Source organism: Rousettus aegyptiacus, unplaced genomic scaffold (genome assembly GCF_014176215.1).
Source record: "Rousettus aegyptiacus isolate mRouAeg1 unplaced genomic scaffold, mRouAeg1.p scaffold_m13_p_9, whole genome shotgun sequence".
Classification (NCBI taxonomy): domain Eukaryota; kingdom Metazoa; phylum Chordata; class Mammalia; order Chiroptera; family Pteropodidae; genus Rousettus; species Rousettus aegyptiacus.
In genome coordinates this window covers 2,734,476-2,761,082 of record NW_023416312.1, presented here as the reverse complement: position 1 = coordinate 2,761,082, position 26,607 = coordinate 2,734,476, and the positions used below count along the sequence as shown (strand labels likewise).

The window sequence follows — 26,607 nt, the reverse complement described above, 5'->3', positions numbered from 1 at the left end:
ACTCTCATAAAGTGGGGTCTGAAGAAGTTAATAAGGAGGAGGAATTCCTTAGAGGCCAGGAGGAAGACACTGGGTGGGGTGGAGTCTTCTGCTAGTAAAATTCCCAGAGACACTTGAGGACCCAGGCTGACACTACCTAACTTTTTATTGGACCCAGAGACTGTCCGGTCTTCTTGTCCAGCTGCTAAGGTTGTCAGAGTCAGCAAATAAAATATAGATGCCCAGTGGAGTTTGAAAGTCAGATAAACAACATGTCTGAAATATACTAAAAAGTATTCATTGCTTCCCTGAAATTTAAACATCTTATACTTTATCTGGCAACTCTAACCAGCTACAGTCTCTTTTCTGGGACCCACTGTGGCAGGTTTCCTCTTCTCTCCCAGCTAAAGCCTACTTTAATCTGCCCTTGAAATTTTAACCTTCTAATAATGCTGATTCATACCATGTTTCTTTATTTTATATTTAACTCCATTGGAAAAGACAAGCCAATCTAGAAATGGAGGTACAGAAGGGAAGGGAGTACGATCTAGGTGATACAAACCCCAGGGTCTTTTGTCCCATTGATAGAAAACCCACTTAAGACATTGTTGACTATGTGAGCGGTCACGATCCTAGAGTAAGCTATGGGCTCCCACTGTGCCATGGCTCTGGTAGACATAGATTTGGAGATGCCATGACGGAAGAAAGGAGAAACTCAGGTCAGTTGCCATCAAGATAGTTTCTCCAAGCTATGGACTATCACTGGCCTGGTTAAACTTGCCCTGTGGTTGCTCTGAATCTTTACCGACAGTCTCACTCCCACAACTTGCTGTGTGAGATGCATCCACTCTACCGAAATCCCGAATTATTATTTTTTTAGGGAATATCCAGGTTTCCCGATTACATGTCAGGGCTTGAAAGAAAAGCTCTCAGGAAGGAATTAGTCCAGAGGAAGGATCTAGAAGAAGGATCTTCTAACCTAGGGCTGAGCTTGTACATCCCCACAAAAATAATTTGACTGATAGGAAACTCAAGTCTCTGAATTACAGCAGTTGTCTCTAATTATATATTCAGCCATAGGAGACAAGGGTCCCATTTATGCTTCACATGGGATCTGCCAGCCAAACGCTCTGTCCAAAAGAAAAGCTATGGCCCATCAATAATGTTTAGGTAGGCAGTGGAAGCTAGGCAGCTCAGAGCTGAGAAAAATCCAAGCTTAACGGGGAAGAAAGAAATCATCAAGCAACAGAAGGGAAGGTTCAGTCCAGGAGTTCAGGTTGTTAATTTGGTGCTCATTGTGGTTTTGATGCTTTAGGGCTGACTCTGCTAAAACTCCAGGTTTAGGGAGAGGTCTTATTTCCTTTCCAGGTTTGTTTCCTTCCCCAAAACAAAAAACAACAATGCATCAAAGTTGGCAAATTGGAGAAAAGGAACGATTCCCTCCTACCCTGTACAAATTTCAACGTCTCTCTCAGCAGCAGAGAGTGAAGATGGAAGCGGTTTGCTGAAGCATCCTTGGTGGAGTAGATAGGTGGGTAGCAGAGGGATTAAGGAAGAGAATGTGATATGCTAAACCAAGTTAGTCATTCATCAGGGGAGACTTCGGAAGGTCTAAAAGTTTCCAAACATGACAAAGAACCCCAAACTAACAAGTGACAGGAATAATAACCCTCCCATTCTGGAGAGCCTTCTTTACCCGAGTCGCATTGCACTACATGAGATAGTGAAACCTAAATACCATTGTTTCGATCAGCAGGATTCCAGTCAAAATCATCTTCTATATCCTGTTTCCAGTCACAGTCCCCACGATCGAAGCTGCAGTCAACGGAGATGTTTAAATCTGCTAAGAAAAATGGTGTGTTTCATAATCGTGAAAAGCTTTAGAAAAATGTCTAACACGTGGAGCTTTGGAAGGCAATGGCATGTTTTCAGTCAAGAGTTTAGCTAAGCTACTCCATGGTATTGCAGCCTCAGCATCCATTTTGTTTGGTCAAGCAGCCTGTGGGGGCCTTAAACTGATACTAGCAGTGCCATGTGAGTACACACCCTAGATTACAACTTGCGGTGTCACAAGTAAATGGAAGTTCCTTGTATGACTTCCTGGTTGCCTTTGTGAGAAACAGTCATCCCTGCTTCCCAGGGCTTCCCCCTTGCTTGCTCCTTAGAGCAACCCCGACGTAGTTGGTTCGAATTGGCCAACCCAGCCTTATCCTGATGTACAGTGCATAAAGAAATGAGGACCTTTTGGACTTTACAAAATGGATTCCGTGGGAGCCATGATAGTAATGTCAACTGGCAGGTAAGGGTAAGGTAGGGGAGGAGGCGAGAAACTAATACTTAATCAAGCCACGTTCAGAGACTACAATGTGCAGATCAGCCCTGCAGCCAGGCCAGGAGGACACCTGTAGAACAAAGGACGATTTCTGCTGGATTACTAACCACCCCTTCTCCACACCTGAGAAGGGGAAACAGGAAAAACAAAGTCTTTAAGTGGCACCCAACACAAATAAAATCATTCATTCCCTATGGCTCAAACCACAGGGAACCTGAGGATTAAAGGCTAGGAACTATCAGCAGGCCTTTCACTCTACATTCTTACCTTTTCATGCTTCATACTCTTCCTTTCCTCACTGTATGTCCATATCAAAGGAAATGGGTTGACAAAGTCTTTTAAATCATAATTCACAGGTCGAAGGAATTATATTTGAACCAAATTCCCTTAATCCTCAGGGTCCCTCTCACTGTCTTTCTTTCTGTACTAATCTTGACTGTGTCTTACTGTTCTCCTCTCTCTGGGTCCCTCTCACTCTCTGCCTCTGACAGGAAACCACACTGTCTGTGGAGTGTTACCCTTTTCCTAATAAATTTTCCTTTGACTCTAACTTTGGCATGTGTGTTGAATTCTTTCTACACTCTCTGCCAAATAACCCTCTTCTCAGTGCAGGACTTGGTCTCCCCCGCAAATTGGGGAACTTTGCCCTGTCAAGGGGAATGCCCTTAGGGTTCATCAGCTCCCACCTACAGAGGCCAATGAGCATGAGGCTCCCACCTTATAAGGTGCATGGACGCTGAACACCTGAGACAGATGATGCGCAAGCCTGACCCGACAGCATCATGGACGTTGCAGAGAGCCCAAGACTCTGACCTTCTGCCCATAGCGGCCACAGGCTTGGGACCGACGCGCAGCTCTCTGCGCTGCCAGTCAACTCAGCTCGCCTTGGCATCCCTAAGGACTTTCATCCTTCGCTCTGCCACGTGAGCCTCTGTGCTTCCCCGCTCTGTGTGCTGTGTGTTAACCTGGGTGGGTACCTGATCGGTTTATCTGAGAAGGTTCCACCCAATAAACCTGGCTTTGGGGAAGGACACAAATATGTTCAATGGCATTAAATCAGTAGCCGCTTTTCTTGCTTGCGACACCTCAAAACCCCAAAGTGTTGAGGACCCTAATGAAGGCATGTGTCCCAGGTCCTTCCTCTTTCTCTGTAAATACCATGCCTTGATCTCTCCACGTGGGCCCACCAGGTATGCCATGTACTTCCTCCAGGACCTGTGAGTAATAAACTTCTCTATCTCAATTTCTTTTGTGGTCCTTTGTTAACTCTGGGTTCTACTCAACAAGTGTTAATTTAACAAAATCACAACTATTGTATGGAGTACAGAGCCAACATTACAAATTTGGGACCAGTTCCTCTCGTTGCTTTTATGTAGCTCATGAGTCAGCAAACTAACATCCTGGCCCACTGCTTGTTTTTGTAAATAAAGTTTTATTGAAATATACTACACCCATTTATTCATTCATTTACATATTATCTATGGCTGTTTTTAAGTTACAAAGACAGAGTTGAGTAGTTACAACAGAGACTGTATGGCTCACAAAGCTTAAAATATTTACTATCTGGTCTTTTATGGGAAAAGTTTTTTGACCTCAACGTAGATGATAGAAAACACAGCTGGGAAAGAGAGGGGAGATGGAGATGCTTTGGTTATAACTGATGCCAGCCTCTGGCTCTGAGTTGGGGCTTTGGCAGTTTAATGTTGAGGAATAAAGGAATGGCAAAGACAGGGAAAGAGCTAAAGAGAGAAGCGGCAGTGGCTGGTCGTTGACTTATTACAATTTATAGAATATTTGCACATACATCACAATATTTGATTTGATTGTCGTAAAAATTCTATAATCAGACTCATTTTCGGGAAAGTAATACTGAGGGCGTAAGTGATTTTTCTAAGTCCCGCAGACACGGAGTGCTGGAATTGGACCTGTATCCTAAATCAGACTGAAATTCAGGGCTATCCATCCTGCAAATATCCTAAGCCAGCACAACACATTGCTGCTTTCATCTCACGTTCCTTTCTTCTCAATCCCTGTTGCCCCCATTCCAATGAAGATATTTTGTTTCTAGTCCCAGTTTTAAAATTAAAAGATGTCAGATAATACTCGCTTCTAGTCTTCGATGTTCTTTAGTGAGTATCATTAGTAGTTTGAAAAGGTGATGTTATCAGGCCACAGCTAGTGCAATATATAAATCCTTCAGTTGGTTTATAACTGTGGTGGCCTTTTTCCCAACTCCCTACTCTTCCTCAACATGCAGGAGATTGAGAATGTAAATGGTGACAATGCAATAGCATATAGCCAACTACTCCTTAAAGAGAGAAAACTCAAGGCTTTGGTCTCAAGTACGGTATTTCATTTGTGTAGCACTTTATGATTTGCAAAGTGCTTTCAAATACATTCTCTGATTTAATCTGTACCACTCCTAAAACAGATGCTGTTGGTGCCACGGCAACATCTGTCAGCACTTATGTTCCCTCACAGGCACATAACCCTCTACTGAAAACACTCACAACCTTCTGTGTGAGGATATTCTCTGGCCGGAACATGCTTGGCCCAAGCCAGGCAGACCAGAATACTAGGGAGCTATTCCCCTGGGAGAGCTCTCAATCAGTGAGGGAAAGGCATTGGTGGATAGATACCTCCATTTTCTTGCCTTTAGGACCAGTAAGCATTGGAATTTGACACGGACCTGAAGTCAGATTGGACTCCAAGCCCTTTCTAGTCTTGCAGAGGGTCCAACTGGAATGGAGGTCCAGTTGCCACAGCGGTGCCCTTCTCTGTCTTTATGGCAGGTCAAGAGTACCCTCCTGGGAGCAGCCTTCAATCCATGTCTGATGGGAGCTGGTGTGTAAATACTCCACTCCCTTTCTCCACAGTTCTGAGCCACGTGTTGTATACTGGCTTCCAGATTCCCCAGTGGACTCTAGCTCCAATTGTCTACAGTGGAAACCTGCTTGAAAATGAAGCCTTTACTGCCTCCTCCTCTACCCTATCTCGCTTCCCACTCCAAACCAGTTTCCTGGGATCACCTCACACATAAATCACTTGCACACAAATTTTTGTCTCAGGGTCTGTTTCTGAGGAACCTAGACTAAGACAGCGCCTTAAGACAAGTATTGTTTTTATTACAAATTTACACTTGAAAGTAATGAGGCAACACAAGTCTAAGCGACTTGCCCAAGGCCAACAGCAAGTGGAAGTGTTGGGGTACCCACCTGAGTCTTCTAGTTGAAAATGAATGCTCCAGGACACTTTACTCAAGGACCTTAGCAATCACAGAGTCATATGCTCATATGCAATATTGTAAACTTTCTGTGTTTCATTAAGGATCACAGAAGAAAAGATAGGATAAGAAACCTGGTTCATTTGGGAATCCAAAGAAGATTCAATTTATTAATTTCACTTTAGCAAGAGTAAAATAGGTCTGGGCAGAAGCTCTGAGCACTTGGAGAATGTAGCTTATCTCTTGAGCTATGATACATTTTCTTCCTAATCAGGAAAAAGGGCAATAAGGTGTTTGATGCAAAGAAATAAAAAAATTAAATAGAACACTTAGGAGAAATATGGAGAAAAACGAGCAGCCTGTAGGAGCTGGGTCATGAGTCACTAGCCTTTGGAGAGTTTTTAGAAGCAGGTTCTTAGATTAAATTTGGAGGACTGAACTAGAGAGGTAGAGAGGTACTTTCTTCATGGTGGAAGTTATTCTGTAAACCAAAGGAACAGAACTGAAGAATGTACTCATGGGGTATACACAAGTGGGAATCAAACTAGCATAAGTTTAGGACATGTATGGTGGTAAGTAAAAAGTTTGAAAAGGAAAAAGAAGATCAAAGCATTCATATTTATACCAAGTAAAAGTGATTAATATATAAGTAGGTTTTCCCCGGATGTTTGTGTAGAAATGACACATATAAATTGTTCCAGGTCGTAAATGTGCTAAATAAACTCAGAAGAATTAGGGATAAGACCTAAGAAGTTCCAGATTATGAGGCTTTGATAGGCTGATCATGAAAATGGCCCTAATTTTTACCTCTTCCTGTACCCATGCTCTTTGTCACGTGACTTTGTAGCACCTTCCCAACTCATAAGTCCGGACTGGCCTTGTGAATTGCCTTGGCCAGTAGAGTCTGGTGAAGGTGATATGCCAATTTTGGGCCTAGACCTTAAAAGGCCTGTGTGTGTCCACTCTTTCTTGGAACCCCGTCGCATGCCTCATGAGAACAAGCTTGACTAGCCTGTTGGAGGATAAGAGACCAAACGGAGAAGAGCTGAGTCAGCCCAGTTGTCCCGACTGAGGCCATAGGTGTGTGAGAGACTACAGCTAGGGTCAGCAAAGTCACTAAGCGGGCCTGCAGCTGACCACAGACACGTGAGCGAGCCCCACCCGGACCAGCTCGGATTAGCAGAACTACCCAGCCAATCTATACACTTGTAAGTAAAAATAAATATTCATTGCTGCAAGCCACTGAGGGTTTCTGGTTTGTTGTTATGCAGCATTATTGTGACAATAGGTAACCGACACAGGCACTTCGGGTTAGATTTTAGTACATGGTCAGGTTGTGGGCTCTTAGGTGTCGGAAGTTGAAGCAAATGAGTCATTTTCTCCCATTTCCATACACACGATCTGTCTCAACATTTCACTCTAGGTGTCAGGTGGGAGTGGTACCGTGTGTCATGATCTAATGATTTTTCCCTGAGGTGTTTATAAATGAAGCAACGACTCATAAACATCTCATCCTATGAGGAAATGAAAACAACATGGCAGACCGTGAGAGAGCATATATCTGGGAGAAAGCATTATTTACCTTTGAGTTCCAGTCTGGACGTTGTAGGTTTTCTTTCGATGAGACCCAGATCATATTCATCTGCTTCATTCACCTGATGGGCTAATAGAGGACACTTGATCAGTTAAGAACAATACCAAAACCTCACATGCTAAGAAGTTATGAATGAATGATTGAACAAAGAGGGTTTAATCATGTATTCTACCGACAACACATGTTAGAGCCTTGTTTCCCTAACGTTTCCAAGGCTTCACTTGGGTCCAGTATCCTCATCCAGGAACCTTTTTCCAGAGGTTCCCAGTTGACCTAAGCATCTATACTACTAATAACACGTCCTTTCTCACCAGGTTTTGGAAATACACTTTCGTGAGATTCTCACTCTCTCTTAAGGGAGATGATGTCATTGGCATGCTAGTTTTTGGATGAGTGGGCCTGTGTCTATTTCCCATTTAATTAAATACAACAGCCATGGACCCAACAACAGACAAGGCACAATATAGAGAGAGCAACGGATGTCCAATGAGAACGAAATGGAAAGTCTCAGTGTACGGGATCCAGGATGGGTTAATATGAAAACCATCCAGGAGAAGCTGAGACTTATGGTGGGTTCTGTACTTATCCATCCATGGAGAACACATAAGCTTAAACTCTACTATAGAATTTTCTTTCCCACAATTGCCCATTTTGGCTTTTGAAATCATAACTACACAACTGTAAAATTCTCCTTTCATTGAATGAGACTGTAAAAAGCACCCTCAAGGAGAAAGGTAGAGTTTGGCAGATCCACTTGGTAAGGGCGGGTCTGGTTTGAGGGGTGCACCACATGGGAAGCTGGGCAGCCAAAGAACCGTGCATGCGGGGCAAGCAGCTGACTTGGCTGGGAGTGGAAAGAGAAGGAATGTGTCAACCTTCTCTGCCCAAAGGGAAAGGACTTATGTACCTTGTTTCCCACAGAGCAAATCTGATTACGTATCTCTGAAAGATGTTAAGTTTCCAGACCTTATTGAGAACCCTGCTTCACAGGACTTAAAGCCAAAGCTGTTTTATTTAACGTGTGAAACTGTCTTTTCTTCTTTCATTTGCTGGGAGAAACCACAATTCATTTTTTATAACATGTATAAAAGAACAAAAGAGATACTCACAGAACACATCGCCTCGCAGCCTCTGCTCCTGTTCCACGTGGTTCTTCGAGGCTGTCTCATCTCTTTTCTCTTCCCCCAGCTCCTCATCCTTTTTCTCTTCATTCACTTTTTTTTCTCCATTAGGGCGCCCACCTCTGAAAACGCTCTTTTCAGAGTCGAAGGGCCGCAAGTTAACCTTGGGGCTGGGAGTCCCAGCAGGTTCTGTGATGACATTTTTAATTTTTACTTTCTTTTTCATGCTGTTTTTGTGAGCAAGCAACTTCTTGATTCTGTCTTTAATGGTACCAACAGCTCTGATGACTTCCTTCACAGACTTTTCGGGGATAACTAAAATAAACAATAACAGACAAGAAGTTCCACCTTGTCTGATAATTAGATGACTCACAAAAAATGGAGCATTTAAAAAGAGTTAAAGTGCAGTAAAGGAATGTTTTCCGACTCAACTTATATGAAGCTCTATGATTTGACATTATTTTCCCCTTTTTTTAGGCAAGGCAACCCTTGGTTGACCTCACAGGCTGCAAGAAACTTGCCGGCTTACAATACCTTATTTAATTTATTTATGTATTTATTTATTTATTATTTTTTTACACCTACAGAACCCAATCTTCCTAGATGGTCTCCCATTCAAGTACTAACCAGGCCCGGCCCTGCTTAGCTTCCAAGATCAGATGGGATCGGGCACGTTCAACTGGATCTGCACCTGTTTAAACAGTTGTAATGTTAAGTTAGTATCTTAACTACCTTCTGTTGGAGGACACACCTTTGATTTGTTTCAGAGATCTGATGATGAAACACCTGTTCCTTCAAGGTTGTTACAGATCCTAAAGTAATGGATTATCCAGGGTCCTCTAATATTCTTGCTTTCACGCAGGTAGTCTCCAAAGCTCATGCTACCCAGGTAGCTATAGGTTTGTCCAAACTTAATGTTCAAAGATTACAGCCATAGCATTAGGTCGAACCACATAAATTGCCAATAATGAGCCATTTGTAACCTACAAGAATGACGATTGATGGTTCAGTGCAGACATGCCTAATTTTTCTTCTCTATTCTCTTGACCCTTTGAATTTTTTCACCTCCATCAACTACTATTTAAAGCCAATGATTTAATTCATTGAACACTTATAGAGAGGTTTCTACATTTACTATTTTATATTCATTTCCTATTTCTCACCACTAAATTAAATTGCTTTTAGAAATGCACCTCTAGGCTGATTCATCACGCCCTCAGTAGATCAATGACCCTTGGGAAAACATTAGTTTAGAAGAACTCAAGAGGCAGAAAAAAGGTCATTGGGCCCAACATCTTTGTTTTGTAGATGAGGCAACTGGGTCAGGTTAAGTGACTTGCCCAAAGCCACTCAGCTAGTGAGCCATAGCCCTATTTCTATGACAGGTTTATTTATTCCTGCTTTAGGGTTAAGGGTTCCTTTTCTCTAGACTGGTTCAAATTCCTTGAGATCTAGAATCCAAAGATGCATGCCCCCTTTCCAGTGATTTACTCATGATAATTCAGAATATCCAACTTATGTAAAAAATAAAAACGCCGATTGTTAAAGCCAAATATATTGTCCTTTTATAAAATATCCAGGCATGCGCTAGTCTAGACTTAAGCAAAAATGGTGTAAGAACATCTGAACCAATTCACTGAACTCGACTACGTGGACATAGTTTAGAGGGAAATAAAATAAGGGAGTAGACATCAATTTCAGTGCCTAAAAAGAATACTATAAAAATAAATTGGATTAGGATTTTATTAAAATGTTTTCCTTGGTGATGTTTTAATTTCTCCTCCTGCTCAGTTCCTTCTTCATCATTTGGCTGATTTGATTTGTACCAGAGTGGTAGAAAAATAAACAAGGAGAAGCCTATAATATTGTGGATAATTAAACAATGCTTTGAAAATACATGTGCTCTTAATTAAGACATTGTTTTTACTTTGAAATCAATCTAAAACTGTTATGACAAGAGCTACATTTCCCTTTTCAATGAAATGTCCTAGTTATTTATCAATGTGACAGCCTGTAGTTAGTTATAGGTTCAAAACCAACTACTACTAATACAAATAACATATCAGTATTCATTTTCCCAACCTTCAGATGGTCTGTTTCAGCTTCTCTGCTAGAGGTCACATTTAAGTTTTGATTGTAATGCGCTGATCAGATATGGACCTTCTGCTGGAGGCCCCACTGTGTAATTCTGTCCATAGTTCCCTGAATCTTTCCTGAAGACCCAGCAAGAAAAATTAAAAGGAAACACCTACCCCCTGGAAATTCCCCTTCAGCAATCAGTAACATGAAACTAAGGACCTTTAATATATAATGGGGTTCAACCCACAAAAGGCAAACCTAAACATCTGCTCTCACTTACTGCTTTGAAGTTATTTTTCCTATTGAAAATTAAAAATTAAGCCATCACAATCTTTGTGTTGTCAGCAATTTCACTCCCTCAGTATGGAGAGAAAGAGCTGGGGTAAGGATTAAAAAGCTATGCTTAAAAAAAAAAAAGCTATGTGCATACATGACTGTGAATGGTTATATTTGGCTGATGCACATGACATGACTGTTTCCTCTTAACATTTTCTTCATTGCACCATCTTCTTGAGAATATAAACATGTCGGAGGCGGGGGGAGTTGCAGGAGGAGGATCTTTGACACATTTGGTCATCTTGGATATAAAAACAGGGAACTGCAGTCTTCAGATTCAGAGGCCAATCTTCTGTAGATGAAGTTGGTATTTTCTCTTGGGAGAGATTTGAGATTTCTCTAAATATCTACTTTGCCCCAAACTTCTACCAACCTGAAAACCCAAACTTCACTTAGAGATGATTACTAGGATGTGAGAACACCTTTCCCAGGGGGAATACAACTTTGACTTTCCTTCACTTGTGCCGAGTTCATCAGATGATCTTCTCTCTGGCAGGAGAACTGCTCCTGTCATCTGAGCTTCAGACACAGTCCTAGGAGGAGGGGCTTAATCATGGATGAGGAAAGTACTGCACTGTGGTACCCAGGAAATGGGAAGGGGCAAGGGTGGCAGAAAAGCTAGCCAGGAGAGTTTGTCAGGGAGGGGCCCAGGGGCCATCTCCATCCCAGAGGTATAGCTATGGTTCATGTACATGCCTATCCTGTGACAAGCCCTGGAGCCCGGTTTTCTGGGTCTGACTCTTAGCTCCCACATCTTCTAGTTTTATGTCCTCCAATCAATACTTATCTTCTCTTTGCCTCAGTCTCCCCATTTATAAAGTCGAAGTAAGAAACGGGGGGTTTCTGAGGTTTAAATGAGAATACGTGTTAATTACTAAGACTAGTGACTGACATATAATCGGCCTGTGTTTGCTATTATTTTTAGAATTCATTACCAGGATGTTGAAAATCTTTTACTGAGTTTTAAGAGAAATTTCCAGGCCATACCTCCAAACTTCTAATGTTTATTTTATAATCGAAAAAAAATAGAATGGCCTGGTTATAGCGACACCTATGTTCTTGAATATGCTCTATATAAATTGAATTAAATCAGAAGCATATTTCTAATGACTAAGGAAGCTACTTTTGATGGGAACAACTGTTATATTTTGATAATGACGCCATCACACTATTACTCCTACTACTAGTGAACGATTATTGAGCACTTAATATATTCTGGACTGGAGCTAAACCCTTTATATGGACATCTATTTATTATGTATAGATTATTTCATGTAATCATCAAAACAATATTAAGGGCCTGATACTATTGTCTCTATTTTGCAGGTGTGGAAACTGAGGCACTGAAAGATTAAATAATTTGTTCTCAGTCCCCAGGTGATAGGCTAGGGAGCCAGGAATCAAGCCAAGGTAATTTGATTCTAGGAGCCATGCTCCTCATAATTCAATGACATAGCGCCTTTTCCTAAATTGACTACTACTACCCAAGTAGCATAATATCAAAGTTTTGATTTTCTTAGAATGAGGTATAGCTGCTGTCAAATTAAGGTTAAATTATCTCATAGTGTATTATTAATAGTTACATGTATTAGAACAGTAACAAAAAATACGTATCTACACTTAGAGTGCTCCTTCCTCTGGGTAGCGAGGGCACACAAGGATCATCTACTAACTCCTCTTCTGTACTGCAACATAGTCTGGACTTTTGCAAAACTAGTCAGCTCAATGTAGAACATACCTCAGAAGTGTCCCACCCTGTAAGGGGGCAGCTGGGTCTTTTTTTTTTTTTAATATTTCAAGTATACAGTACATTGGTTAGACATTTATACAGTTTATGAAACGATATGCCGATGGCTCTTTCTCTCCTCTGGCTCTCTACCTGGCCATTACCTTACTGCTGACTGCATTCCCTATGCCATGCTCCCCATTCCCGTGACCATCTATTGACTGCTAATTTGTACTTCTTTAACCCTTCACCCCTTTCCCCCAGCCCCCCAATCTCCCTCCCTCTGGTCGTCACCAGATTGTCCTCTTTATTTGTGAGTCTCTTTTAGATTAGTTTGTTCCTTTTGTTCCTTAGATTCTGTATATAAGCGAAATCATATGGTATTTGTCTTTCTCTGTCTGACTTATTTCACTCAACATAATACCCTCTAGGTCCAGCCATGTTGTTACAAATGGTAGGATTTCTTTTTCTTTTTTTCTTTTTTTATGGCTGAGTAATATTCCATCATATTTATCTACAGAATGCTGGATCCACTGGTTGAGGGTTGTCCCTGGGGGTGTTAACTCTGGGTTGTACCTACAGGGAGCTGAGCAGCCTTCTAGAGAAAGCTGGAAGGTCACAATGCAGAGCGAGTGCACTGCTCTGGGACTAGGGACATGCATGGAACTGTCCAGCCCACCTCGATGAAAATAGGGAACCCCAAGGGACCATGGCCTGGCCCATCAGCAGTACCCAGCACAGGATGACTGGGAGCTCCATTTTGGATAAGAGGAAACAAGTTTAGAGAGATTAAGAAACTTGCTAAAGGTCAAGTACGGGGTGGAGCTTGGATTTAGATTCAGGCTGTTCTACCTCCTGAGTCTGAGCTGCGGACCACTACACCACACTGACTGAGACAAGTGAGCCTGGAATGCACGTGTTCATATTTGGTGGCCTGAAGGAGCCCTTGGCCACTCAGCCAAGATGGACACTGATTTATTTGGTCACCTCTCCAGGATTCTCTCAAGGTTATGGCATCCCTCCCCTCAATCCCCCCATGCACAGCCCTGCATAGGCCAGGCAGGCAGTCTCTTTCCTTCCTTGAATAAAGGCACATTACAGGCACATTCATACTGAGGACATTACAGGCACATCCATACTGAGGAATAGACAGCACAGTATTGAGTTGCTGCAGACTGAGTGGCCATTTAATCCCATCTGCAGCTACAGCAGGCATCTCCCCCAGAGCCCGCAGGGAAAGCCTGCTCTGTGGAAGGTCCCTAACTCAGCAGAGTCCCTGCTGGGATAACTGGGGGTCATTTTTAAGATCAAATGTAACCTCCACCCATTTGCTCTCAGTCTGCTTTGGGAAGCTACTTTTATTTCACATTCCTTATAATATTTATGGACACAATTTATGCTTTTCCACACTGTGTTTTTCTTCCAGACTAAACACTGCCCAGTTCTTTGGCATGTCATCATAGAATTTGTTTCGAGACTCGCTTTCTCTGGTTATATTTTTTTGTACATACTCTATCCAGGGGTGCTCAACCGGTGCCCGCTGGGGTACTCTGATGTCAACCTTTCATGCATGTGCTGCTCAATGTCTATCATGTTATGGGCAGTTAATTTTTGCCATCGCTGAATGGCCATTCTTGTTGTGTCATCGGATGTGATACAGGTCAAGGTCCAACTTGAAGTCATATTTACTGGAACGTGTGGGAACTCAGCTAAGGGGTATATGAGAGGGAATGGTCGGGGCATGAAACAAATCTAGTCACCCAATGAGTCAAAAAGGACACAACCAGAGGGACAGGCCTGGATGAGGTTAAACTCTGTGAGATGCTGTTCGCCAGAGGAATGACTGCCCTCTCACTGTTGCTGGCTTGCCTGGGTAGACATTTGGGATGCTTATCGCGATTTCTAGTTTTCTCCTCTTTTGTGATGTATGGAAGGATTATATATATATTTTCCCCCTTACTTTCAAGCTGAATTAATTAAGAGCTGGGGCATGATTGTCTACACTTCTTTTTATGCTATGGCGGATCCTGAGGCCTCAAATTGATACTTTGGTACCATAGATGGAGGGACCTCTATCAGTCTGGGTCTCTAAGTGACTACATTGAAAATAAACAGCCTGAAAACTCTCTTCAGACATAGCATGAGTAAGAAATAAATGATTACTATTGTGGATGTTAATAGCAGTAGCATTCTATTGTTATACATTTAGTTTATAAATTTAAGATTTTACCACCTAAGTATTAAGGAACTTATGAGCAAGAAGAATGGGACTCTGTGCTACATATTAAAAATGTAAATCCAGGTTTGAGGATGACAGATAAAGTGACATCAGCTTCATTATACTTTGTTTTGGTTGTGCATTCTGGACAACCAAAAGTCCTGATTCACATGGTTAAAAATCTTCTGTGGTCCTAAGCATTGATATTTTAGGATTGCTTGTTCCTGAACCTTAATCTAGCCTGTCCTGACAGATACATTTGCTCAGTGTCATTTGTCTTTACATCTTATTTTCAATATTTGAAAGTCTGCTGCAACAAGAAAAATATCCAGAACCCTTGCTATTCTTTTAGTGCCTACGACTTCAGTACGTATTAGAGATGTGGTCCAATTAGCAGAGAAGACAAGACTGAGGCACAATTAAATTTTCAAATACTACATGCACACTCACATACACAGGGAGGGGAGGGAGTCAGGAAAGGAGGGAAGGAAGGAAGAGGGAGAGAGATGGACGGACAAACTGATGGACAGAGAAATATATGAAGGGAGGAAAGAGAATACTTAAGATATCATGACCAAATGCTACTTACGAGAACACTGAAGTCCACTGCCTTTGTATCCCTGCTTGCACTTGCACTTGAAGGACCCTTGGGTATTGAGACAATTGGCGTAGAGGCTGCACGTATGAGTATTCACAGCACATTCATTTACATCTAAAAATGTGAACATCCTGTGAACAAACTTGTAGTAACACGGCGTGCTGAAAGACTATCATCCCTTATACTTGAGCGGCTCTAGGGCCAACCACCAACATGGCCAACAAACCAGTCATGGCCTGAGAACTGCGAGGTGTAAAATTCTCAGCACCTTGGTGCAGAGTCCCGGCTTGCCTGATACTCAGTATGTAGGGAGTGTGTCTGCAGCTCACTTCTCCCATGGCCATTTTATCTGATGATCAATATTGCTGAAATCTATAAGATGCTTAGGTTATTTTCTTAACTTTTTTACCAGCCTAATTTAGAACTAAATCACAATATTGGAAAAGAAATTCTATACATGGAAGGACTTGGAACTCCTAGGCAAAGAAGGACAAGATGGGTTAAGAACCAGTGACATCACCTGAATTCATAGGCATTTTGTTCAAAGACTGCCAGGAGTAAGGGTCAGGCTAGTCTGAGCTTGTCTGCTGGGTGTAGACTAGGAAAGTTTGTGAGTTCCACCCAGGTGAGAGGCTCATTCGCCCTCTGCTCCACCCTACTGCCGAGCTGTACTTTTTGTGGACATATGCACACAAAATAGCCTACTGTTTTTAATTTAGTCGCAAAGGGAGCTTGGATGCTAATCTCCGTCACTTTTAAAATCACAAAGATTTGTTTCCTTTGGAAGCTCTCCATATGACTTTGTACTCTGTCCTGTGGGGCCTCCCTGAAGGTATCACGGAACAGGCTTGTGCTGTGTGATTCAGCATCACCGATTACGGAGCTGGGCGGGTCTGTAGGGGGTTCACCAGCCTGCCTAGGACAGCCCTTGTGTTTGAGAAGATTTGAGAGAAGAGCTGTGGGACCTTCACAAGACGGTTCAAAACCCAGGAGTATCGCCCCAACACAATTACACAGGATGTGTCCTGGGACGCTCTGAGTGTAGGGTTGAAAGAAACCCTACTTTTTCCCCAACTGTTTGTTAGCTTTCTACATCACGTGCATGTTTGCTACACATTACGTGACTAGGAGTCTACAGGGAAACTAAACTTCCCTTCGCTGTAAGACAAGCCCCGTCCCACGTTATGTCTGGGTACTGGGAAGGTACCAAGAGCCCCCCAACACCCACCTTCACTTGCTTACTGAGACTTGGGATCCCTTCACTAAGGGATATAAAATAGTTTTTTCACTAAGGTCAGGCACGTAGCTAACTAATACCAGAATCTTATCAGAGTGGCTTCAGTGACCCTGGAAAGGGGACATCTGATGGGATGTGGAGCTTGAATCATGACAGGGCTGAAAGAGAGAGGAAAGAGCATGTGCCTTTACCTCCACCTGTTTGTAAAGCCACCCTCATGGCAACGGTTATGAACAAATCACCAAGATTGAGATCAAGTAGGCCTTGTTATTCTTTCTTTTATCAAATATAGAAATTACTTTATTGTTCTCATTTTTAGATTTGCATCTGGACAAAAAAATCAAAAATTAAAAAACAAAACCAACCATTTTTTAAAAAAGGCCACAGAAATCATTTCAAGATATTTGTTCCTATAAGAGAGCTATATAGACTGAATTTCCTTTCTTTAAAACTTTACAGAACTGGCTTCCTGTAACTCAGGTCATCAGAGTTCCCTAAATGCCAGAAATGTAAAAAATGTAGCTTCTTCCATGTTGCTAAACTAGTCAGTACAGTAGGTTGTTCAACTAATAGACTGAATTCAAACATCTCTAGAGAAAGGTTACAGGTGGTAGGGAGAGGGAAAAGGAACAGATGCCACAAGATCTTACCTATACAGTCATATCGGCCACTGATGTATTTCAGTTCGAAACCAACATGACATTTGCAATAGTAGCTTCCAAATGTGTTCACACATCTTCGCTTATAGGGGCAGGCGGCTTTACCAGAGGCGCATTCATCAATATCTAGGATGTAGAACCAGAAGGTGTCAGAGACAGTAAGAAAAGCGCTCTAGCTCTGACATACATATGCACGTGCACACAATCTTTATGTCTGCTAAGTGAATTAATATTTTTCCAGCTATGTGTACTGTATAGCACATACAAAATTTGAAAACAGACAGGTATACTTTAAGCAAGCTGAATACCTGAAAATTACAATTATTCATTTTACAAAAGAATTATTAGCAAGCTCCTCTAAGTCCTGCAATACTGACCCAAATAACAGAAATGTGGTTTCCTAAGAACACACTTATATGTAAATTGTGGGTCAAGTGTTATGAAGGAATGATGCAACTTTGGCAAATAATAGGCTTCCTTCCTTTTCTACCATTGAGAGTCACATTATCAGAGGGGCCGACAGCAATGTCTACCAAACCATTAAGACTCAGGCTTCGCTTTCACTCTTGGATATCAAATTGAATGCATGTTATGTTGTTATTTTGGATCTGTGGTTAAACATACAGGTTGATGCTGGTTTATTGTTTCCTTTGCATTCTTAAAATAATAAGTCAGTGATGGACTGACAAAAATTATTTTTCATGCACATCTTCTTCCTCCTTCCAATAAAAATAGCACCAGACAAATCGAAGAGATGGGTGAGAATTTACATTCAGTTTGGGCAGGAATTAGCCTTGTCATATAAGCTTTATTTTACTACAGAGTACTAAACCTTGTGATTCTAATTAAATCTTTGATTACTCTCAAAGAGCAGAGCTAAAATTTTAATTTACATGATTTTTTAAAAGTGTTTAACTGATCTAGGACCTATTTGGCTGAGCTTTCTAAATACAGTTTATAAAGTTATGTACGTTTAAGATAAACATCCAGCATCTTGACTGAAAAATATGTCTACTGCAGTAAGGAAATAAGAATATTAAATCATACTGATATTTCCTTATTTAGATCAAAAAGATTAAGAACTCTTTCAACATTCTGATTTGGTTTGACATCTCTTATTAATGCTATGCGCTCCTTGCTCTAAATATTATGTATATTTAGTATAATTTAATTAAGTACAGTACTGTAAGGATATAGAATTTGGTGGTCAAAGTAAAATGCACAGGGTAAATATACTAAAATAAAATTTTTTTATCCTTTTTTCACTGTGGCATTTGACAACCCAAAAAGAATAGAGACGTGTTCTTTCTAGCATCCCAAAGTGTGTCTAGAGCAAATGTGGGTAAAAACGTTGTCACAGAAATGGACATAAATCTGTACTTTTAGGAGCTTGTGATGTCTGGTCAGCAAGCAGATTGTGACAAATGAAAAAGGAGAAATCCAGTCAAGGGAGCAGGCGCGGGAAGAGAGGGAGTGGAGGTGATGGCTGCTGCTCTACCAATGCAAACTCGTCCGTCTGGGGCCAGGCGGAGTCCTGAGGATGGACATAGACACTGTGGTCCTTCCTTTGTGTCTTCACAGCTATATTGGCAGTTTGTCATGGCACACGTCCTAGAGTCTGAAAAAGTAAGTAAGGATTAGCCCTTTCCAAGATGATACAAAGCGCTTACTGAGAAACCACCTCTGAATTCTAGGACATCAAATGTAACATGTGGAATGGTATTACAGGACAAGCTTCTTTGTTTGAGAACAAATGGAATCTGGGCAAGGGTGGTGCTTTGGTGGCTCCATGGTCGGTTTTGTTGGCCAACGCACTGAGTTTGACGGTCCTTAGGTAGGGCACGCACCCCTCGGTTCACAAAGACTGCAACTCTCTCTCCTCCTGCATGACCTCCAATCCCTGCTTTATGTCACCTGGCTGGTTTCTATAGGATACACACCTTCTAATGTAGGTGATCAATCTGAGTAATTAGGGTAAAAGAATCCATTCTAGAAATCTCTCCGTGCATGTCTAGCCTCAATGAGAATCATTCGAGTCACGAGGCTTGGTCTTTTAGGTGCCAGTATTAAAACATGTGGCAGATACAACTGATTGACTACCCAAAAGCCATTCTGGAACCCCCTTTCTCTTGCCATTTCATCATTGAGGCTGAAAAGCCAGATACTTATCCTTTTCCCAGTTTCCCTTTCAAAAATAAGGAGTGGCCATGTGACCCAGTTGTGGCTAAAGAGATATACAGATGAGTCAAAAATAGACAAAGAGGGCACAGGGCTAGATACACAGGCCAAGGTAATGTAACAACATCTACTGATGCTCATATTTCCAGTTTATTCTTCCTTCTCGTTAGTTGTCTTCTTTTTGAATTAATTTTCAAAATTTACCTAATTCTATCTTTCCACTGGAGGAAAGATATCTTTTTTGGCACTGACTAGGCTTTCAAGAAATGTTTCAGGAACATCCATTAGCATATATCTTTTCAAAAATGTTAAGTGATTACTATAAAAACCTGAATGTTGGTTCCCACGGGGGAGGGGAGTTCTGGCCAAGATCCATTTGGTAGTGGTTACATGGGTGCTCGCCTTTTACAACTTGTTAAGCTATGGATTTGTCTCTTGTGGGTTTCTGTTTAATTTATAACAGTAAGGTTTTTTTAAGAAGTGACTCTTAGAATGCCTGCTTTATCTCTACAGCTTCCTTGCTAACGAAAAATCTAGATGACCTGTAAGGTCGGGGCACTTCGCCAAGGACGGACAGCACAAGGATGAGCCAGGGGAGTAGTAAGCTGTGCATTAGCCAAGATTTTATAACCACGGGAAAGCCCAGGATGGGCTGGAAAGGCCGTGAGACTTCTGCAACCACAGGAAACTGGCAGAAGGCACAGGCTCCGGGCTCGTTGTGGGCAGCGGGGCAGAAGAAAGAGAGATGGGGAGAGGGGAAGGAGGATGGGATGGAGGCAGGGAGGATGGGTTTACCTTTCAGCTGCAACATAAACCTGAAAAGCCCTCCTTATCAATAAAAGAATGGATATAGACTTTTACTCTCCTACAGCACACGGGTTTCTCTTTATCACAGGAGGGCTTTTCTTTTCAGGAATGTGAATCGCAATGTATTTCCAACAAGAGTCACTAATCTTTGAGTGTGGGGCAAGGGGCGTGAGAAAGGTAGTCAATGGGAAGAATCACGTCCAGATAGAATTTAAGTTTATTACCTTCCTAAAACAATATGCTGATTTTATTCAACATGCTTATTTTCCTGAAGAAACTCAATATGTCCCTGAATATGTATAAATATATACTTTATTTTTCTCTTTAGTTTGTCTTTTTATTTAAAAAGTGTCCAGAACAGCCACATCCATAGAGACAGAGCAGATGGGTCGTTGCCGGAGGCAATGGGGAGGAGGGTGAGTGTGGCTGCTAATGGGCATAGGTTTCTTTTTGGGGTGAAGAAGCCATTCTGGAATTACTGGTGACAGTTGTAAAACATCGCGAATGTATTAAAAGCCACTGAATTGTACACTTTAAGATGGTTAGCACGGTGAATTCCACATTATTTGTGTTTTATCACAATTCAAGATGGAGCAAAAGTGTTTTAGCCTGGGAGGATGTTAGACTTTGTTTGGTTGTTTTTTTTCCGATCACTCAAGTCAACTTTTGCTCAAGCATCAAATGGTGAACATCGAGTCTCAAAGGTTGACTGAGAGGAGCCTGGCTGTTGAAACTTACTGGCACACGTGGCATCTGGCATTAGCATGTGGCCGCTGAGGCAAAAGCACTTGTAGGTCCCATGAGTGTTCACACACCTGTGTTGGCAAGGCCGTGGTTTCACTCCGCACTCGTTCACATCTGCAGGAGGCAGTTAGAACATGGAGAAAGGTGAACTGAATCGAGAAACAGATGTGGAACTGGGTTGGCTTCCCCGGACCCTGCCTGTGAGAGTGTGGACATGGGGTGATGATTCGCTTTTTCTCTGACATTCATTAAAGGATTGGCAAAGATGCGCAGTGAGCTACGCCGCTGGAGGGAATGTAAACAGGAACGACCATTTTGGAAAACTGGCAGTATCTACTAACTCTAGATATAGATACACCCATGACCTAGCAATTCCACTCCTGGGTGTCTACCCAACAGAAACATGGATATTGCTCACCAGAACACTCCTAACAGAAGGATGGATAAATGACCTGTATACTCGCGAGAAGGAAAACTACAGAGCAATGAGACTGAGCACACTGAGACTACAAGCGACAGTGAATGAAGTTCACGACCGTGATATTGAGTGGAAGAAGCTAGATACAACATGCACGTTAAAACACAGGGACAACTAATCTGTGGCTGTTGGGGTTTGGGGACAAGTGACTAGATGAGAGTGTGAGGGGGTAAGCTGTTAAGTTTCTGTTTCTTGATCTGAATACCAGGAATATGGGTGTTTTTGAAAATTCATTGAACTGTACATTTGTGATATATACACAAATCTGTGTGTGGACTGCTTGAGTAAAAAGTTATAAATACACGATTTAGATAATACTGCCTTTAATGCTATCCCAGGCAAACTAGGACAGATGCCGATAGCACAGCCACCTCTCAGTTGCTATTTTGTGAGGCCCCTCCAAACTAAATTTATATAAAAAAATTCCCAGAAAAAAAAAAAGCCTGGGAGGCTAGGATCTAAATGCTAATAATCAGGTTGTGAGACTGACTTCCTTCTCTGTGTTTTTTAGTGTTTTCTAAAAACTTCTAAATATTAACAATAAACAACTTTTTTATTAAAATGAAAAATGATACAGAAGGAAGCCTTGGGTAGAGGGAAAGCTGTCATGTGGGTGCCTCGTGTCCAAACCTCTCAAAGAAGAGAAACAAAGGAAAAAACAAGCATGTTCCTTATAAGACAAAAATTCAGCATGGCAGCAGGCAAAGTGTATCCTTGAAAATAAGGAAGTGGCTGCTTTCGCCTCTGAAAAAGGATCTTACATGTGAGTTTCTCCAACACCCTAGCTGGACATGTGAAAGCCCCTTCTCCATTGCCCATCCCCTACCAGCTTCCAAATGGATCCTAATCGCTTCAAAAGGCAACTGAACAGGTTGAGAAATCCAGGATTACCCTCCTATTTGGCCCTAACCCAGAGGTGACTCACTGGTCTCTTGGAAGAAGCATGTTTGGGAAAGACATCAATGGAGGGCTGAGACCTGACGCCATGATCAGATATATCTGGCCTTTGATCAGGGTGCCCTGGGCCAGGGAGGCTGCGGGTGGGAGACAGACAGTCCCAAACTCGAGCCAACTGGACCATTCCCTTAATGTTAATATTTTACCGAGACTTGACAACCAGCATGAAAAATTTCTTCTCTATTCCAAATCTCTCAGAAGGTGTCTTGGTACAGAATCTAAGACATTTGGAAAAACAGGTTTCCTGGTATGAAACCCCGAATCAGGGATGCAGCTAAATGATCACTTATGAGACCACGATTCTTGAAGCACCTCTCTCAAGCAGCTGGACGTGGTTCTAGGAAGCACCCTAGGGTGCTGGCCTGTATGCTGTTGGTGGGCCAGAAGAGATTCACAGACTCTTCTCTGAGGCTGCAGGACTGGCAGCTCAAAGAAAGGGCGTTTTGGTGTGCACAGCTAACCTCTGGGCTGGGCAGCAAGGGCTGGGCATGGCAGAGTGGAGTGGGTGCCTGCCTTTCTCTGCAACCCCATTCTTCCTTCTAGAACCATGGCAACTTTTCTTAATGGCAGTTGAACTTGATTTGCGGTTCTTTGCTCAACTGCATTAAATAACTGGGAACACGTTCTTAATTGTTACAGGTGTCTTCATGCCAGGGGTTTTCAATCTCAGCATTATTGACATTCGAGTCAAATCATTCTTCGCTGCTGGAGACTGCCCTGCGCACTGTAGGATGGTTAGCAGACTCCCTGGCCACTAGACGCCAGTAGTAACCCCTTCAAAACAACTTCAGTTGTCCCCTTGGGTAAGGTTCCGAGATTCAGCAAACAGGATACTCAGTTCAATTTGAATTTCAGGTAAATGACTAATACTTTTTTAGTATACACATATCCCATGCGCTATTTGAAACATGTGTACTCTGTAAAATTATTTGTTGTTTATCTGAAGTTTAAATCTAACCAAGAATCTGTTTTTAATCTAAAAACCCTTCCTAGGGGTCAAAACTGCCCAGATTGAGAACCACAGTTCTCAATAGTATCAATAAACTCTTTACCATCGTCTGCTAAACAGCCTATGACAAAAGTCACAAATTGCCTTTTAAAATACATCCATTACAATAAAAATATGCAAGTCATCCTACCCAACAATCCCATCTGTAGATATTTATCCTATGAACAAACCCACTCAGGGTGCAAGGATATACATAGAATGATGTCTGATTTAGCATTGCTTACCATGGCAAATAACTGGAGACAACTTAGATGATAGTGGTTAAATAAAGTATTTTTTACATAAATGATAAAAGCATTCACACTACAGATTAGGACACAATCTTGAAAAATGTGCGGTAGCTCTGTCTGCATTGACAGGAGAAGACGCCCACCAGAAATGCTGAGCCCTGCAGAGGGTCCAGGACAGACTTTACTGGCTGGAGTAAGCATGGGGGTGGACATTCTCACTTGTTAGTTTATATCCTATTGCACTGTTGGATTTTTAGAGTGGAAAACATACATTACTTCGGTAGCTTAAAAACACAATAAAATATTCGTTTAGAGAAAAGAAAGATCTGTTATCTGGCATCTTGACAGAAAATATCAGAAAGACTTCTACATCTCTCCAGCAGAGATTGAAAATTTTAGTTCTGAAACCGCTTTCATTTGAAGTTTCGAGCTAAAGTCTATGACATCCTGAGCACCATATTGTGTCACGAACCCCGCTGCAATGATTGAAATGCTTCCGGAAGGTAGGTTTGTACTAGGACCCTGGTCTGTTTCACTGACCTTGACTGCAGGTTTTCCCGGTGTATCCTGGGAAGCATCTACATTTGTTTGGTCCCACACACTCCCCAAACTTGCATCCAGGTTCACACGTTGCTGTAAAAAAGAAAAGGTATTTTGAAGATAATAGAACAGGAGTAGTTAGCACAGTGAAATGCATGCATGTCAAACTCAGCCAGCCACCTTCTGTATGACAGAGAAATCCATGGGGACACAAAAAAGGACGATCTGCTTCCTCTCCAAACTGTTCTCACCTTTAAGATACTGGAAAGTGTTTTGCTTGTAAACTAGATCATACCCCACCATCATGGCTTCCACCTCAACGAGTGCAAGTTTATTTTAATATTATTTAGCCCTGCCACACCTCCAGTGGCCTTCAAAGAAAAATAAAGCCTCCCAGACCACGGCCAACCAGTTTTGCACGTAAACACAGAAGAGTTAATAAAAGAAGTATAATGTGCAAGTCAGAAGAGACTCCTGGGGTAAGTGCAAATTAAGAGCCCTGTTCTTCTTTCTGTCACTTGCCTCTTTTTTCTCTTCCATATTTTCTCTATTTTTCTTTTGAATGATCAACATCTTTTGAAAGCTGTATGTTTTCAGGAGAAGTGAATAACTCACAGATTGGAAATGGTGAGGCTTGCTACGTCTAGCCCTAAGGATGGGAAGAAAAAGCATTGTGAGGAAGACAATGGCGTGACAAAGGCAGGATTTGCTTTTCCATTTTATTCACTTCTGTATCCAGACACCCGACACACAAATTAGGCACTCAATAAATGTTTGTTTGCTGAATCAAGTGGCGGGAGAAAACAGAGGATGTTTAACTGATTGGGTTGGGGGCAAGAAAAAAATAGTCAAAGATGATGGGAAATTTGCATCCAGCTGATAGGGAGGAGATAGGGAGAAAAAGTACTAGAAAAAAAGGAAAATGGGAAAACCCAAAGAAAAGAAGGGGAGAAAGAGAAAAAAATATTGAATGAGAGAGACAAGGGAAGGCGTGTAGGGAATCAAGGGCCATCAGCAGGTTTTGGAACCAGCAAGAGCTCAAGAAATGGCCGTGGTATGAAAGAAAGACTCAGCAATTGCCCTGGAATGCTGCTCACTTCTCTGCCCATTGGTTCTCTGACTCATAGTAGGTCCACCTCTGAGCAAGCCTATTCCTAAAGATCCCGGCATCTTCCCATTCAACCCTAGTTTTTATTAATGTCACCATTCGTCTCACAGTTATCTGGAATCAATATCTCAGACATCTCTATTTTTTCTTGTCCCCAAACCAATCAGTTACCACATCCTACCCCTGTTCCTACCAACAGTTCATTCATTGAACAAATATTTATCTAGGTAATGGGAACCACTTTGCCCACAGATATTGGCAGGTTACACCACACCCCTTCTCCCTTGCTCTTCCTCCAACACTGCCTGTGACTGACAGCCTGGTTTCTGGGCAGGACAAACTCTGGTGCAATGAACACCCCAGAGCTCCCAGTGACATCAGGCTGAAGCTAGCCTTCACCTGAAGCCACATCCTTGGCCAGGTCCTTCATGCCCTTACAGATTTCTCCTGAAAGCGTCCCTCAACAGAATATTTGTACACAAATCCCTTTCGCAGGCTCTGATCCTAGAAAATCTGCAGTCAGACACGACACTAAACCAATATTCCAAAAGCATAGTTCTGATCATGCCATGCCTTATATAGAAGTCATCAAATAATCTTTATTGCTTCTCGAATAAGGTACAAGCATCACAAACATGATCTGGCCTCCATCTTCTTTTGCAGTCTTAGTTTATTCTGTTCCCTACATGTAAGCAACGCTGTGGTCAAAGTAGATGGTCTGCCATTCTCTAGGTCTACCCTTTGCTTTCTGCCTCTTCCTATCCATTGTTACCCCACCTTGGGTACCCTGCCCCCTCCCTGCAATGGTTACTACCCTCCAGATCCTTTAGGGACTACTTTGCATAGCCCCCCTTCCCAGAAGCCTTCACAGATTTCTCCAGCCACGTGTGAACTTCCACTCAGCTTAGAGAGCACCACGAAGCTTCGGGCGGGCTTCACCTGTGAAACTGACCAGTGTCCAGCTTATTAAATAATCAGACACATATCTGGCTTCCATCTACTACTACTTGATTCTAAATGCTTTCAGAACAGAGGCTTCAACGTTCCTCTTTGTTTTTCCTGCTGCATTTAATAGGGTTTGTGAACATGCTATATACTCAAACAATTTTGAACAGTCAATAAAGTAATAGGTGTAGAACTTTTAATAGGGAAACATTTTGCGACTCTGAATAAATCATAAGTGAGAAGTTAGTGGGAAAAAATGCTTTCCACTCTTGGAGGAAAAAAGACACAGAATTTGATTTCCAGTGTCTATTTTGTTATGGATACGTGCTTGGAGATTCAGCTTGAAGTTCAGATGTTAGAAAAATAAATCTTGTATTTTTTTAAGCCCTGAAGACCTCTGATTGCTCCCTAGGAAGTTATTTTCAACATGGAAGGAAGGCCCAGGATAAATGCCAAACAGAATACAGCAGAAATGGTGAACAGTGTCCTTGCTGCTCTAAGGTTAAAGC

General features: G+C 42.0%; 1 protein-coding gene across 1 annotated transcript in view; it reads right to left on the bottom strand.

Moving 5' to 3' along the window:
- The window catches only part of EGFL6 (EGF like domain multiple 6), a 50,413-nt gene that overhangs the window by 4,289 nt on the left and 19,517 nt on the right, over nucleotides 1-26,607 (bottom strand). Inside the window, exons 3-10 of the mRNA XM_016119469.2 lie at nucleotides 24,046-24,138; nucleotides 20,826-20,945; nucleotides 18,601-18,720; nucleotides 17,094-17,228; nucleotides 15,198-15,320; nucleotides 8,238-8,564; nucleotides 7,117-7,197; nucleotides 1,718-1,819 (exon numbers count right to left, since the gene is read on the bottom strand). Of these exons, the coding sequence (XP_015974955.2) occupies nucleotides 1,718-1,819; nucleotides 7,117-7,197; nucleotides 8,238-8,564; nucleotides 15,198-15,320; nucleotides 17,094-17,228; nucleotides 18,601-18,720; nucleotides 20,826-20,945; nucleotides 24,046-24,138 (1,101 nt within the window). The remainder of the gene's footprint in view (nucleotides 1-1,717; nucleotides 1,820-7,116; nucleotides 7,198-8,237; nucleotides 8,565-15,197; nucleotides 15,321-17,093; nucleotides 17,229-18,600; nucleotides 18,721-20,825; nucleotides 20,946-24,045; nucleotides 24,139-26,607) is intronic.